The sequence below is a fragment of the Ambystoma mexicanum genome, chromosome 10 (genome assembly GCF_040938575.1).
Source record: "Ambystoma mexicanum isolate Mex_15411 chromosome 10, UKY_AmexF1_1, whole genome shotgun sequence".
Taxonomy (NCBI): domain Eukaryota; kingdom Metazoa; phylum Chordata; class Amphibia; order Caudata; family Ambystomatidae; genus Ambystoma; species Ambystoma mexicanum.
This window is the reverse complement of record NC_090932.1, coordinates 914705926-914722938: the sequence shown is the minus strand read 5'-3', so window position 1 is coordinate 914722938 and position 17013 is coordinate 914705926. Positions and strand designations below refer to the sequence as shown.

Here is a 17013-nt window from a genome sequence, read left to right as displayed (position 1 = left end):
ATAGTTCACCCTGTTCTCCGTCGGACGTTCGACCCGTGACTCCTGCCTTAAAGGGAAGGCACTCAAGAAGGGCCGTCAATTCCCCGACGAGGAACGCTACGACGCCAGGTACTTTGGGGTTGCAGAACTATTGGAAAGTCTCTTGTGAACAAATATGGACTGGGCTTGTGATATATCTTTAATCCACAGGTTGCCCGGTGTGGGGGTAGGGGGACCTCGACACAAAACTGTGTCTAGTGGTAGGGGCCAGTATTCTGCCAATTGCTCACCAACTGCTTTCCTCTTTTATCTATTGTTGGTTTCCTTTACAAACTGATTTGTGTGACATTTAACCTTACAGTTGATGTACTTTAAAGAGATCTAATAGTAATTGTGGTACCATGTAGAGTGAGTTATCATGATATTGTACGTGACCTTGAATATAAATTATATAAAGACTGTGTTTTAACTAAAACAGTGTTCGGACCTTCCTTTGTGGGTGCATGGGGACTACACTGTACTTAAGAACCAGCCTGCATCACCCCCTGAGAAGCCAGGCCTTGATTGCTCGACCACGTACCAATAATAGAGAATCTTGGCTGGGGTCCTCTGTGCCTCTCCTCTGCCATATGGAGAGCGGAAGTACAGACCACCACTCCTCCCCCCCCTCCAGTCTTTACAACGGTTTTGACCTTCTAGTAGTCAGTTGTTGATTTTAAGTTAAGTACTAAAGATATTTAATGAGATTTTTTGTAAAGCATGCTCATTGAGTTTCTTGTGTGAAACCCAAGAAAGCCTTTATATCCAATCCAGACTCTTATGTAATGTTAAGTCGATTTTGTACCGCACACCAATGCCATGTTCATGGTTTCCCGGTGCTCATGTGAACCTGCAAGGAAAAGTGGATAGTGTTGGTTAGTGAGGGAGAGAGGAATAGGATAGATGTTGTGCTAATCTGTTGTGTGCCGAACAAGGAGCAACTGGTGCCTGTGCGTGCAAGCTTTCTGGATGTGCTGCTTTGCGCACTGGACCTGTTGTGGTGTTGTAAGGGCAGTGTTTGATTTGTTTATCTGAGGTGGTTTTGTTTGTAGCTTGATTAGTGTGATGTGCGGTTTGCGTGTTTTGGATGGTTCATTCACTAGCCCCTTGGGGCGTGTGCAGTAGGTGAGTTGTTTGGGTTGGTGTGGGAGAGAAGTGGTTAGTGGATTTTGGGTGATCTCTGGTTATTTGTAGTTACGGTATTGTTTTCCATTCTAAATGTATCCCTTATTTTCCTTGTTTCCAGTTCATGGTTTGTAGATGCAGGGATTGTGAGAGTTGGGTGGTGCGTTCATGGATTGGTTGTTAAATGGTTGATATGTGTTTATCTCTGCGAGTTGAAAGGGTTGGTTTTTAGACTTTCCTGAAAGAAAGGTTGACTTCCACCGTTGTTGTTCCCTTAAGGATCGAGTTCCATTGTTTGGCTATCTGATAAGAAAAGGGTGTTCCTCAGAATTTTATTTTCTCGTAGTGCCTTGCTTTTTTTCAGAGGTTAGGAAGTTGAAAAGGAAGCTAGACCTTTAGAAATGATTAATCCGTTTTTTTGTTTTGACTATTAGGTGGCTCTTTAAGCAAGAACTATTGGTTGCAATGGAGTACAGTTAAGAAGGGAAATGGCCTGTGAGGATGGACAAACAGCTTGTGCATGTATGATTATTTACCTACCCATTTACTGCCCAAATCATGCTTATCCCTGTTGGCATTCCCAACCTCTACTTGCACCTCCCAAAGCACATACCACTGGGTTTCACATTGTGCTCGCTCTGTCGAGCAGTAACCGTCTTTGACCTGCCAGTATTATTTCTAAGTAGTCTACCACTGTAATAGACATGCCTTCACCAACCAAATGTTTACCCGTACAGCATCAGGCACCTAATTGTCATGAGGTTTTGATGTTCATGGTGATGTTTAGGGTTGTTCCATGCGTAATTTCCCTATAAAGAAATCTCACAGGTAGCATGTGTTATGATTAAGTAGATGGGCCCTGACAAAAAGCATTTTCACAAATTCCACATACTTATCTCGGGAATAACAATGGTCTTGCATTATCATAATTAGCTTTTTAGAAGACCTCTTTTGTAAACTCCTTTTTCTGTACAATATTTTCATTGTTTAGCTTATTGGCAATGTGATGGCTCCGCTAAGCATACTGTTCTTAATGTTTCAGGGTTTTATCAAAGACGTACATGAGGATTCTCTTACAGTTGTTTTTGAGAACAAGTAGGTATACAATTCTTATGCAGTTCTTTTTGCCTATGACATTAATATGTGTTAAATAACTGGAATTTCAATTCACAGCTGGCAACCAGAGCGTCAGGTTCCATTTAATGAAGTCCGATTACCACCTCCGCCTGACATCAAAAAAGACATTATTGAAGGAGAGGAAGTGGAGGTGAGGTTCCAAACAATGCAAACAAGCACAAACCGTTAACATTAAAGCAAGACTGGTCATTAATGAATGGCAAAATGGATTGGCCAATACGCTTTAGGTTGGTTTTATGTTCATGGTTTAGTTTCGAGATCTAGGTCTGTAAGGTGCATGTTTGCCATAAGGCATCTTGGGTCATGTTTGCCATAAGGCATCTTGATGCACGGTGACATAAACCCACAGCTTGAAGAACTCTGTTAATGAGCGAGCTGACCGTTCTTGACGGTCAGTTGTATGTTTTCTAAATTTCCATTTGTATAGCGCTTGTGCTATTGGTGTGACCTTGTTGCACTGTAGGCATGTCCCACAAGTGTATTTATGCTCTAAGGATTGAATTGTAATCCGTGAAGTAGGCGGATTTCAGAGTTCTATAAAGAACAAGCTTCCTCTCTCCTTACAGTCTTTATCCTAATTGCAGTTTCCCTTGTTGTCCATCTTGCCTACTCTGCTGCATGTTTTCATATGTATTGATTGGGCAATTTTGTTTTGTAGATTGTTTTGCAAACCCCAGACCGTAATGGTTCTTGGTTAGAGATCATGCAGAGAGGCCTAGCATGATTTGTCCTTTGAAGGAGGAATACGACAAATCAATGCATGAGGGGGGAAATTGTATCCCAGCTTTTATTCTGCACTATAAAAAGGTCGATAATCTTGCATGTTAAATGATTTTTAGCACACCATGTTCGGTGTCAGTGGGAGAATAATTTTAAAAAGAAAAAGTCACTATACGCAGAAGTTTTACACTCTAGGTACAAACGAATTGGACTATAGCGCCTTATCCAGATTGTTGAAGGTATAATTTATTTTGTCATATAATAGAAATAATGGATGTCTTCTTTGTTAAAGGTTTACTCCAGAGCAAATGACCAAGAGCCTTGTGGATGGTGGCTTGCTAAAGTGCGGATGATGAAAGGAGAGGTAAGTTATTGCAACACACATTTTAAGTATTAAGTAATTAGCACCTTCATTGGGAAAAGAAAACCAATTTCCAGTAATGCAAGATATGTTGGCCAAACTAAATGGGACGTACATTTACAAGTAGTGAAACTTGTTGAAGGTATAAGACCAAATATATTTTTCTTAGATCATTATTCAGTTGATTCTAGGAGATGGTTTGTTTCTTAATCATAGGGCCTTGGTGTGGGACTCATCTGGTGGAGTCCACATACTTGCCATAACAATGTTTGCTTTATTCACAGCTTGTCCAAAAGAGTGGTAATAGGTACTTTCTTTTTCTGGAACTGTAAGATGACTATTGGCTGCATCCATTTATGCCGATTGACAAACTTTCCTAATTTCTTTGTCTGAAAGCTCCTTTAATTATCAGTTACTTTCGATATTGTTTTGCATACTTGTTTTTAAGAGTGTTTTTCAGATCCTTCTTTGGTAAGGGGGTTCTCAGAAGCCAACATGGTCCAACAAGGTTTACATGCATGTCAAATCAAACTCTTGGTGGTTGTATGGCTGAGCAGCAAAGCTTAGACTTGGGAGGAGGTGGGCTTGGTGTGAAGGACGGGTAACTTCAGAGGTACGTAATATATAGGTCCACACAGGGGTAATAAAATACTGTTTAATAGTAAGTTGCATCCAGTTAAACACACAACTAAATTAGTAAAATACTATAAAGATGGACACTTGCATGGATAACCCTAAATGTGTTGCATACTTGCTAGGTATTAATAAAGTAATGCATATATTATACACTGTGCAGTTCCTAGAGTGAGGAGAATGCTTCTTGCACTTTCAATCACAAGCCTTGTAAATTACAAGGCACAACAAAAGTGGTGATGGCTGGAAGGTTTAGAATTAATTTTAACCTCTTGTTTTGCTCTGGTCAACCCTCTCGACCATCATTTTCTTCAGCCTTTCAAGCCATTACAGAGAGGCTGCACTGTATGCAAATCAGGCTTGGTCCCATCCAAAGTTAAAAGGCACTGCATACAATTAAGAATTCAATCCCCTGCAGTGGAAAAAATCACGGCTTTATCTGATAGGTACGACAAATATGTGGAGGTCTGGCTCCCGTTTACTTGCTATGTTAACAATGGTCTCCGAGCTGTGTATAAACCTACAATGTATATGTCATTGCTTTGATGACTGGGAGTGTGAAGATATGGTTGGAGGTGGAGAAGCAGGGGGCAATGAGGGGAGAAGGGTGGTCTCTGGGTTAGCATTATGAGGGAATCGGCAAGTGAACTTTACAAGCACTCAGTCATGTCTTCTGTAATTTTCTTTTACCCAGTGCTCCAGGTAAGATTTTGAGGTGGGAGAATTTTACTCATTTTTTTAAAACTTTGAGAGTAAAAATGAGCGTTCTCTTGTGCAAGAGAGTAAAATGGATGTGACATCTTGCTGACGTGTGCAAAAACTGTATGGAAACCATTACCATGCGGCAGCTTTCTGCATTGTGACAGCATACACTTTTCATTATTTCTCTAGGGTCTGGCCATTTGACCTCTCCTGTATATGTTTAAATGTAGAAAACAGAAAAAAGAGTCAATTATATAGTAAAGCAAACATAAATTGTATTGTTATGAGGTTTGATAGCAGAATTGTCTTTTAATGTTTAACGAAAGTCTTAATTTACTGGAACTAATACTACCTAATGTTATGCCAATGGTATGATGGAATAGTGCAGAGAGGCAAGAACTCATGCTAAATTCCTTACCTAATCTTATGGTCAAATTGTCCTTTTATATAGCCCTTGTGGCAAAGCGCTGTACATAGAACATTTTTTACTCCTACGTCCCGTCCCCTTTCCTCCATACTTGTGGGACATCTCTCCGTCCTCTGGGACGGGACCGGAGCACTTTGTAAAAAGCATCCAAATATTTTTCAAAAATGTGTCCCTCTTTCCTGCACGGGGCCCGGCATGTGGCCGTAACCCCGCCCACCTTGGCTCCGCCCCGCGCTGCGCCCATCAGTCCTTTTCTCCGCTCGATCAGGGCCGGAAGTACTTGCATCCCCAGAAGATTTTCTTCCCTTTTTCCTCTCTGGCTCCCGCTAGCGTTCGTTTATTAGTCTGTCTTTCAAATTAGACTTTCCAGATTGTTCATCGTGTCACCGTCGCTTCGCGAGGGCGGATCCCCATCCTCTTTGTTTAGAGTGTTTGGGTCCGGAACACGATGGCACGCATGTTTTTACTGTGACTCCCTTTCGGTCCGGGCACTTCAACGTCGGTGGGAGGAGGTGTTCCGACGAACTCCTCCTTCGCATTGTCAGGCGTTCATCGACAAGAAGAAGAAACGCCCGGTAAGTTCTTTACTTTTCAGAGCACCCCGGCCGGGGGATACCTTTCCGGGTTCCTCTCGGTCTGGGAGGGGCGTTGATCGCTCTGTCACCAGGGTTCGCCCTGAGGTGGCTGTTGGGCCTAATAATTCTACCAGAGTTTTCTCCGAGGGTCTCCGTAAGGGTCCTGTGAACACCAGAGTACGCCCCAGGGCCCCTCCTGTGGGGGCTGTTTGTAGACCCAGTTCTACTGAATCTTGGGGTACCGGAGCTTGCTCTGAGGCCTCTGTTGGCTTCCCTAAAAAACAAGTCCGGGGTGCGCCCCGAGGCCTTGGCTGGGCTGGTTGTTATCGAACGGATGTTCGAGGCCCGTGCAGATAAGGCTGTTACAGGGCCTGGTATGTCTCAAAAACCTTTCAGGCCTCATAGTACCGGCTCTGCCGAGGTGCCTTATGTTAAGGCTAAGATTAAGACCCTTGATCCATTACGGGGACCCCTTCCTCACGTGCCGCAGTTCCCCCCTCAGATGAGGACAAAATGGCGCCCGTTCCCGCCACGACCACGGCGGCCATTTTAGGTGCTACCCCTACAACTACGCCATCGGCCTCTGGTGTAGGGCGCAGTCCCTTGGGTGAACCTAAGGTCCCTTGTACGCATCCTTACCGGCCGGTTTATGATTGGAACGCCCGGATGCCTCTTCCGCACAATGTTTCGTTGCCCGCGGGGGCGGCTCCTTTGATTTATGTGGATATGTCAGTGGAGGGGCCGGTGTGGCTCCCGTCCCGTCCCTGGATTTGTCCACCTCATGAGAGGCCTCCTCAGGTTCCGAAGCAATCTCCTGAGGACGCTTTTTTCAGTACTTTTCAAGCGCTTATGCGCACCGACCCCATGAGGGAATATTTCAAAGGGCTTTTCAAGGAGATATGTCCACCTGCGCCTCCGGCTCCACCCGTTCCCCCGGTGGTTCCGCCGGTGCCTCGCTTGCTGTGGTGCCCCCCCCCCGGCTCTTCCGCCTGTGCCTCCATTGTCCCCAGTGGACAAGGCAGTGCCTGACACGGCTCAGTAGGATCCTGACCTCTCAGATGACCCTCAAGGCAATCGGGACAACGAGGACCTTCCCCGCTCTATCGGAGCCTTTCATGAACGGGTATTGGACATGATGAGTTTCTTAGATTTTCCGGTGCCCGAGGCATCCTCCTCGCAGGAGGGCGTGCTTTCTGGGGCGTTCACCCTGTCTCCCTTGGAGCGTACCAGCCTGTTCCTGCAGAAGGATGTTCTGGCCGAGGTCCGAAGAGTCTGGGAAAAGCCACACTCGGGACTTTTTGTCAATAAGATTATTGACGCGAGGTACAGACTGCATTCTTCAGAAGAGGTGGCCCTGTCGTCTTGTCCGCCTCCCTCCTCCACACTGGTGGCTGCGGCTACGTTACAATCCAGACCTGCAGCATCCTCTTCCACAACGGCTACTCAGGTCTTGGGAAAGGAGGACAAGCTCCTGGACTCCCTAGGGAGGAAAATCTTTGCCAACTCATCCTTGCAGCTCAGACAGGCCAACGCTGAGTTGATATTGGCAGGAGCCAACATGCGGATGTGGAAAGGTCTGTCGGAGTTTGAGGAGAACATCCCGGTCGAGAAGTTGGAAGATTTAAAGGAGGACTTTCCGATGCCAGGGTCTTGGCCCAGGATCTCCTGGAGGCTGCGGCTCACCACGTAGACACCTCGGTTTGGGGCCTGATGCTTGGGGTTGATACCTCACGGCAGGTGTGGCTGCATGCCACTAAATTTTCTAAGGAAGTGCAAGACAAGGTTTTGGACCTTCCATTCGATGGTAAGGAGCTTTTTCATTCTACTACTGATGTAGAGCTCACCAAGACCAAGGATAGCACTCAGACGGCTAAGTCATTGTCTGTTCTGGTCAAAACTCCTTTCAAATCCCAGAGACCGTTGTCGCAAAGTCGACCCGCCTCTGGGTTTAGGGGCTTCCTCGACCACAAATCTCAGGAGTGAATACTCCTGCGGGGAATAACCGCCGTAGACAACGCATGCAGTTTTTCTCCCACTCCTCAGCCTCATCAGGTTCAGGTGGCACCGCCACCGATAAACCTGCCAAATGAGGGTTTTCAGCGCTCGCACGAGACCCCGGTGGGAGGACGCATTGCATCTCATTGGGAGGCGTGGCAGACCATCACAGAAGACAGCTAGGTCTTGTCAGTCACTCGAGCGGGCTTCCGCTTACCTTTACCCCCTACCCCACCCCTCCTTTTCAGCTGTCGGGCTCACCCTCCCTCAAGGCCGAAGTTCAGAAACTTCTGGACCTCAGAGCTGTGGAACCCGTTCCCCTTGGGAAGCGGAGGGAGGGCTTCTACTCCCGGCTGTTTACGGTGCCCAAACCCAAACAGGCTGGCCTGTACACCATCCTAGACCTTTCCCAGTTCAATCTTTTCCTACCCCAAGAGAAATTCAAGATAACGCCCAGCCAGATACGCTCCTCCTTACAGATGGGCGATTGGCTCAGCGTTGTGGATCTTCAGGACGCGTACATGCATATCCTGATTTGGAACCCACACAGGAGATATCTGTTTATCTTTGGGAGAGGAACACTTCCAGCTTCGAGTGCGTCCTTTTGGCCTCAGCTCGGCTCTGCGTGTCTTTACGAAGATGATGTTGGTGATTGCGGCCTATCTTCGTCTCCAGGGTATCCATGTGTATCCGTATTTGGACGACTGGCTCTTACGCAGCCCTTGTCCGCTAGCAGCAGCGGGAAGTCTCTCCTTCAGCTCCTGTTCCATCTTGGGCTGTCTGTGAATTGGCAGAAATCTTCATGACGGTCTTGCAGGACCTTATTTTCCTGGGTTTTCGCTGGAACACTATCAACTGCAGAGTGTATCTGACCGGGGAAAGAATGGCGGATCTGTTAGCCACGTGTCAGATTTTGCGCAGTCGGAGAGCATGTCAGCCTGGTGGTTCCAAAGGCTTCTGGGCCTCATGGCCTTGTGCGTGCTGGCTCTTCCTCTTGCTTGTCTCAAGATGAGACAGACCCAGATGGCTCTTCGGAGTTCATGGCGTCAGGCACTGGATCCGGATTCCATGCGGATAATGATTCCAGATTCCATGAGAGTGGACCTGGATTGGTGGTCATCTCTCAGCAATCTGTCTGGGGGCGCGGGGTTTCAGGACCCGGTCCCCATGGTGACGATCACGACCGACTCCTCCCTTTTAGGGTGGGGTGCGACGTTCGAGCTTCTTCAGGTTTCAGACCTCTGGTCGCCTCAGGACAAGCTCCTGCACATAAATCATTTGGAGCTTCTGGCGATCTTCCTATCGCTCAGGGCGTTTAGACCGCTCATCGTCAACAAGGTGGTCCGCATAAGAAAAGAACGGACAATGTGGTGTCAATGTATTACATCAACAAACAAGGGGGAACAAAGTCTTCCCCCCCCCCCCCCCTCGTGGACCTGTCCATCCAGATTTGGGAGTGGACCGTGCTTCATGGTGTCTGGCTGCTTGCAGTACACATCCCGGGCCAGCTGAATGTCACAGCGGATGCCCTCAGGCGGCAGACAGTGGTCAGCTACGAGTGGGAATTGAAGGCGGAGGTCCTCTTGATGTCCGAAGAGCTCTTAAGTTCTACCTGGTCAGGACTTCCGAGTTTAGGAGTTCTTCTCAACTTTTTGTGACCTTCGGTAACCCTCAGGGCAAGCCGGCCTCTAAGGCAACTATTTCGAAGGGAATGTGTCCTCCGACGTATTCCTTATCTTTGATAATACGTTTCCAGCTTGCTGGCCTCGGAAATTTTTTCTGTGGAGGGCGCTGCGCGTCGACGTCCGCCGAGTCGATGTCCCTCGACGGCCACCGTATCGGCACCGACGTAGTCATGCCCATAAATAGCCACACGCTGCGTCCGTTGCTCAGTTCCATTTTTCCGCGCTTCGTGGGGCCTCGGAACGTCGTTGCTCAGTTCAGTCAGGATAACTAACTATATCTACTCGAAGATACCTGTCATGATCTCTGCTTTCAAAAGATCAGGACTTGCCCGACTCCCTTGGAAGCAGACCCATAACCCCGGTTCCGAGTGCCAGCCAGTCCCAATTGGGACCTTTTGGACCCTGTCCTGGCGCCAGTGGCACCAGGCTCATAAAGATGCCCAGTCCCAGCGCTGGAAGCGCCGGGCTCATAATGCTTGGGTGGACTTACCTGCAGCAGACCATGCTGCTTACTTACCTGCCAGTTGAACCCCTGATCCTCTTCTGTTTGGGACTACTTTTCCTGTTGGGTGGGGCAGGAGCCACTCCCTAGATTCAGAACACTGGAACTCTTCTGGAAAGCAGGAACTCTTTTCTTACCTAGGCGTGGCTGTGGAAGGAGACACCTAAGCACTACAGGAGGCTATTTAAACCACACCCGATGGATGAATCTTGCTTTGCGTTATTCTGCATTCTCTGCAGCAGAACGCTCATCGTGTCTTCTGCTTCTGATCCTGGGCCTAAGGGAACAAAGGCTTACCATCCTGGAATCCAGTCTTCAGCAGCACCTGTAAAGACAAAGAAAGTACAGGTTAGCGCTACGGTCTTCAGTGGCAGCGCATCTCTTACCTGGTCCATCGGCTGTCACCAACGCCTCGCGCTGCATTCTGGCATCTGAAAGACAAAAGAAGGTGCGTTTAAAGACATTGGGCAACTTTATTACTCACGTGCCATTACTCCTTCCCACGCTGAATCCAGTGGGTATTCCAGCACCCTTCAGCTTCTCTAAAGCTCCGAACTTGTACCTGCAAGATAAAAGGGACAGTTAGTGCGCATCGTGAAGCAGGCTACAAGCGCTTACTTACGTGCTTCCAGGCGCTTCTATTCCTCACGCGGGTTCGATCCGCAACTCTCATCAGCCCGCCATCCGCCATCGCCGGAACCCTGCAAAACAAGGGATATCATTACAAAAGACTTTTAAGACATTTGAAGTGCCCAGAACTTACCGTTCGTGCAGTTAACGACGGACAGCAGTCCTCTGAGGTCAAGAGGCCTGCACCCTTATCCAGTGAAGAAACTGGTTACGGCACCCTGCCCCGAGGCAGATGGAGAGCTCAGCGTTCACTTACCTAAGGTGAGGGTGTTAACCTTTGGGGTTCTACAGGAGAAGAGAAAGGGAAGAGGAGAGAGGCACCCAATAACCCCAGTTCATTAATCCCATATTTTCTATCTGCAGACATCTTACTCTTCGAGTCAGACATACAGTGCACAGAGGTCCAGCCCAAAGAGCCAACCGTGTGTTACACATCACCTTTGAAGATACAGCATTCACCCAGTCAAGACCGGCGCCTCTGCGGGAATCAGGTGAGCGTTACAATACCTTCTTGTTCTCGATGGCTTCTTCATCGGAACAGACGACTCTGCGAACCTACTTCAAGATATGTTGAAACTGCGGTGAAAAAATTGTCGATAACTGATCCACACCGGAGCTGCTTGTGGTCCTTGAGATCCGAGCACCATTGTTCGGAGTGTGAGGACTGCATGTCCATGACGGCGAAAGCCTTGAAGGAGCGCAAGGGGAAGCTCGAGAGAGGTAAGTCAGTCAAAACATTCCCATCCTAAATCTCGAAGTAGCTCCCACCATTCGTCGAGATCAAGACACTCAAAAAAGAGACGTCGAAGGTCCCCTTCCTCGTCTTCTGTGTCCCCAGAAAGGGTCTCCTGTCCCACTAAACACAGTTCTCAAGCTGAGTGGGAGGAATTCAGAAAGAAAATGTTAAGCGTCTTCGAGAACGCTGCCTCGACCCCCTCAAAGACAGCTGAAGGTGATACCCCGGGTGAAAAACCCAAAAAATCAAAACGCCGCGAGTCGCAGCACCCGGCGAAACACTCCACCAGAGAGCGCCATGAGCCATCGGTTAAGAAGGCACCATCTTCGACGCCGTCGTCGAAGATTCCTTCGACGCACGGATCGGCGCCATCGACGCCGTTGTGGAAGGGTTCCTCAACACATCAGTGATCGACTCGACGCCGATGAAAGAGAGGACTAATGCCACTCCACAGCCAACGGTTATTCCAAGGGCCTCCGGCACAACGCCGAGACCGTCGTCGATGCCCTAGAGTAGGATCCTGATCCTCTCGAGTTCTTCGAGACCCCTTCCAGTTTTTTTCGGCGCCTTCGAAGCCTGTTACATCGGTGTCGACGACATCGACGTTTTCTTGCCCAATAACGACGAGTCTGGCTCCTTCTGCCTTAGAGATGGGTTTTACACCCTTTCAGAGGTCAGAGTACCCTGGACTATCTTCAATTTATGAAGAGGGGGAAGATTCTGACCAGGAAACATTTGGGTTACAGAGGAGCACACTGCCTATTTCAGAGTATTTCACCTTTGAGGAAAGAAGGCTGAAGGACCTACAGGAGTCACTAAATGAGGCAAGTGGGCTGGACACTTCCCCAGAAGTGGAATTTGTTAAGCCAGACCCAGGGGAACATGCCGAAACACCCTATAGAACCCTGATGGCAAGAATTATTGAATTTATGGGTTGGTCTGCGCCTTCACCGGTTTTTCAACAGGATGCCCTAACGGACATATTAGACAAACGCCCACAGGAGGACCCGGTGGTCCCCTTCCATGCAGCCTTACAAAGGAAAATTGCATCTAATTGGGAAACTCCTGAAGTTATCCCTGCGGTCAATAAAAGTTTGTCAGCCAAGTATAGGGTAGCGGCTGCTGACCCTGAATACTTATCAAAACACCCGACCCCAGAGAGCCTGGTGGTTCAAGCGGCAACTTCATCTAGCAGTAGGACCGCTTACCCTACCGTCCTACAGGATAGAGATGACAAGAGGTACGATTCTATGGCGAAGAAAGTCTTCTCTGCCTGTAGTATGGCGTTGAAGTCCATCAACGCCACCTGTACGCTCGCCAGGTTCAGTCGCATACTATGGGAGTGTGCTTCATCAGCGGCTGACTGCATACCCGAAGGAGAGGAAAAGGAAGCCTTCCTTAACATTATTAAAGATGACAAAGATGCCATGTGCGAATCACTTCAAACTGGCATTGATTCCGCTGACAGGATCAGCAGGGCCATGGTAGCAAGTACAACAATCCGCAGGCATGCGTGGTTGCGAAAGTCGGGCTTTGCCCTGATGTACAGGCCAGGCTTTTGAATATGCCCTTTGACGGCTCTTCATTATTCGGGAAAAAGGCTGATGACAGTCTGGAAAAGTTAGACTTCTAAAGCAGCAGCAAAATCTTTAGGAGCTGCTATCCGCCAAACTCCTTTTCGCCCCTCAGGAACCTCTCGGAGAGGAAAGTCCTTTCGCTATTATTCCGCATTCGGGAAAGGCAGAGGACAGCCGGCTCAAAGAGGCCACAGGAGATCCACCCGAGGTGGACGGGTCAAAAGTACAAAGACCGCAGCAGGTGCCTCTTTACCCTCGGCATCTGGATCAGCCGCCCCCAAACCACTCTGAGGCCTTCCCACACAATACACCTGTAGGGGGCAGGTTAACTCACCATCTGACGGAATGGCAGGCTATAACGTCATATGATTGGGCATTGGAGACAGTTGCCCAGGGTTACTGCCTACCCTTTCTACACATTCCTCAGTGATTCACCGGGGAACAGCTCTCTAAAAGTTCCAGATCCGCTCCTCTTGCAGGAAATTATATACCTGCTAGAGAAAGGTGCCATAGAACCGGTACCTGTAGCGGACAGGAACAAGGGCTGGTACTCCCCCCTACTTTCTCATACCAAAGAAGGACGGAGGACTGAGACCCATCCTGGATTTATGAGAATTGAACAAGTTCCTCAGGAAGGACAAGTTCAAGATGGTAACTCTCTCTCAGATCCTTCAGGCCCTCCAGCTCCAGGACTCGCTGGTATCTCTGGACCTTCAGGATGCTTATTTCCATGTGCCAATCCATCTCAAACACAGGAAATACCCGAGGTTCGCAATTGGCGACTCTAATTATCAATTTCGAGTTCTGCCATTTGGGCTGACCTCCGCCCCGAGGGTCTTCACCATGCTGATGTCGGTAGTGGCGGCGAGTCTAAGGAGGGAAGGGATCCACGACTACCCCTACCTGGACGATTGGCTGATCAGGGCTGTATCTTCGGAACAGGCCCAGGCCTAGACCCAGCTAGATTGTCTGCCATTTCCTTCACAGACTGGGCTTCTCCCTCAATTTAAAGAAGTCACAGATGATACCATCACAGAGATTCCAGTTCATTGGAGCGGTCCTGGACACTTCCCTGGGAAAAGCCTCGCCACCAGAGGTGAGGGCTCAAGATATTATACAGATGGTCATCAAGTTTCAAAATGCCCAACGTCTCCCATCCTTCGACTTTTTGAGGTTGCTAGGCCTCATGGCATCCTGCATCTTCCTTGTGCCAGAGGCTCGCCTGAGAATGAGATCTCTTCAGTGGGCACTGAGAAGTCAGTGGTCGCAATTCTCAGGGAGAATGACAGATCTCCTCCGGATTCCGGACAAGGTAGCTCGCGACCTTCAATGGTGGGCCTATCCAGGGAACATCTTGAAAGGAGAACTGTTTTGGCAACCATGGCCGGAGATAACAGTAGTCAGACGCTTCACTCACGGGGTGGGGAGCCCATGCCAACGACTTGACCATCAGCGGTCGTTGGTCTCCATCGGAGTCCAGACTACACATCAGTCTATTAGAGCTGAGAGCGATCAGACTAGCGCTGAAAGCTTTCCTGCCATCAGTACAGGGGAGAAATGTCCTGATAATGACGGACAACACGGTGGCCATGCACTACCTCAGCAAAAGAGGAGGCGTAGGATCACTGCCACTGTGCAGAGAGGCGATGCAGCTCTGGTTTTGGGCAATCCAAGAAGGAATCTCTCTATCGGCAGTCCACCTAGCCGGAGAGAAGAACTTGACAGCGGACACTCTGAGCAGGCAGCGCACAGTCTCCCACGAGTGGGAGCTAGCTCAGGAATTCCTTCAAGAGATCTTCGCCCTTTGGGGAACCCCTCAGGTGGATCTGTTCGCCACAAGCACCAACAGGAAATGCGATCTGTTCTGTTCAAGGTAATTTCCCCCGAGAGGAGCTCTAGGAGATGCGGTCATAGTGGACTGGGAGTTTCCACTCCTTTACGCGTTCCCACCAATCCCTGTTATTCCTCAAATGATCAGGAGGTTGAGAAGATTCCGTAAAACCATGATCCTAATTGCCCCGGATTGGGCCAGGAGAACGTGGTACCCGGACCTTCTAGATATGTCCATCTGTCCTCCAATCCGTCTGCCACTCAAAAAGAATCTTCTCTCGCAAAAGGGAGGTCGGGTTCTCCATCCAGACACCAGAACCCTCAACCTTCACGCTTGGCTTCTGAAAGGGTGAGGTACAAGGATTGGGATCTCCCTGATGACGTCATGGAGGTGTTGCTTTCGGCCAGAAGACCGGCAACAAAGTCTTTATATCGCTGCCGTTGGAAAAAACTGTGCAGCTGGTGTAGGGAAGAGAATATCGACCCTTTTTCATGTGGTACACCAACGGTGTTATCGTTTCTACTCTACTTGGCAAACTCAGGCCTTCAAGTTGGCACTGTAAAAGGCTATCTTGCAGCGCTTTCTATCTTCAAGTGCACTGCGGAGGAACCATCATATTTCAAACTTCCTCTAGTGGTACAATTTCTCAAGGGACTAACTAATGTTTACCCTCCAAAACCATTCCAGGTTCCCTTATGGGACTTAAATTTAGTCTTAAACTTCCTAATGGGCACTCCATTCGAAACACTTCACTCTTGTGCGCTGAGATTTCTCACGCTTAAAACTGTCCTATTGGTAGCACTAACATCTGCTAGGAGGGTGCGAGCTACAAGCTCTCTCCTGTAAACCCCCACATACAATCTTCCACAAGGACAAAGTTGTCCTACAAGTGAAGCCTAATTTCCTCCCAAAGGTGGTTTCTGAATTTCATATTACTCAGAATTACCTTACCTTCGTTCTACCCTCCTCCCCATCCGGGGAAAGAGGAGGAAAGGCTACATAGGCTGGACCCAAGGCGAGCTCTCAGCTTTTACATCAGCAGAATGTCTAGGATCAGGCAAGCAGACCAGCTGTTTGTAGGATACTCAGGTCACAAGTTGGGACTACCCATAACAAAACAAACCGTCTCCAGGTGGATTATTTTGGCCATCCTGGAATGTTACAAACTGGCAGGGAAAGAGCCACCCCAAAATCTCAGGGCTCATTCAACCAGGGGTATCGCAGCCTCTTCGGCTCTCCAAAAGGGTACCGGTCGGAGACATATGTGCGGCTGCCACATGGTCGTCCGCACATACATTCACAAAATTTTACAATCTGGATTCCTCCACTGCTCAAGAGACCAGATTTGGCAAGGCCATATTACGTTCGGTCCATCCCTAAAGGGATACATAACATTCTCACTCCCACCTCCAATTACATGCCACTGTTATGGGAGTCTATAAAAGATGAGGAATACGTCGGAGGACACAATCCCTTCGAAAAACAAGTTACTTCTTACCTGGTAACGTTCTTTCGACGGGATGTTCCTCCGACTTTCTGTGCTGTGTTTTTGGGGAGCCCCTAGGGCTTCCCTTTATTTTCTCTCATTTACCTTTGGTGAACTAATGTTCCCAAGGGTAGAAGGATACTTGTTATCCTTTCTGCTGTCCCCATTGTGAAATCAGCACACCCCACCTTATGTGGAGTGCTGAGGGGTTTACAAAGTATCCCCTTTCCCACTGGTTCTTTAACATTTCTGTTACAGCCCTTTACTTACCTTGCAGAACACATGCTCTCAAGGGTAGAGAGGATATCCTCTACATTTTATTTTGTGGGATCAGCACACCCTACCTTATGTGGAGTGCTGAAGGGGTCCACTGTAGCCCCTCTATCACTGCTCCTGTAACATTTCTGTTGCAGTGACCAGCACACCCTTATGACTGGTGGCAGTTGACGTGTTCTACCGACTTGTGTGATGTTTACCTGCAGGCTGTGTTCACAGCCACAGTAATACACCATGACCCAAATGATGGCTGTATTCTTTGCCATTTCTTGTGGGCTTGTCTTTTCTTGGTCCATCTGAAGTCCTGGGTGGGGAAGGTCCTGGTTTGATTTGTGTCTTCGGCGGGAACCCTTTGTGAAGCCCACTGAGGCCGCAGAGTTTCTGTGAAAACGGCAAACGAGGGAGGAGTCCAAAACTTCTCAGGCCTTTGTCTTCTGGCATGCCTGAAACATTTTTGAATGTAGTAGGAGTGCTGATTGGCTTGGTTCCTGGCTAAATGACCTGGAAGCTCAAGACCAGTCTATCACTGGAGCTGAATCAGTTGAGGAAGAAGAGAAGACTCCTGTTGCCTTCCTGCGACCAGAGATGCCTGCTGTG

General features: G+C 48.5%; 1 protein-coding gene across 6 annotated transcripts in view; it reads left to right on the top strand.

Annotated features, from left to right (window-relative positions):
• FXR1 (FMR1 autosomal homolog 1) overlaps positions 1-17013 on the top strand; it is a 1317598-nt gene that overhangs the window by 275071 nt on the left and 1025514 nt on the right. For 4 of the 6 annotated variants that reach the window (XM_069618666.1, XM_069618663.1, XM_069618668.1 and 1 more), the window contains exons 2-4: positions 2186-2238; positions 2317-2410; positions 3293-3364. In XM_069618666.1, coding sequence (XP_069474767.1) covers positions 2186-2238; positions 2317-2410; positions 3293-3364 — 219 coding nt within the window. Of the gene's footprint in view, positions 1-1577; positions 1666-2185; positions 2239-2316; positions 2411-3292; positions 3365-17013 lie in introns of all 6 variants that reach the window. The other 2 variants (XM_069618667.1, XM_069618664.1) reach the window with 1 other exon arrangement.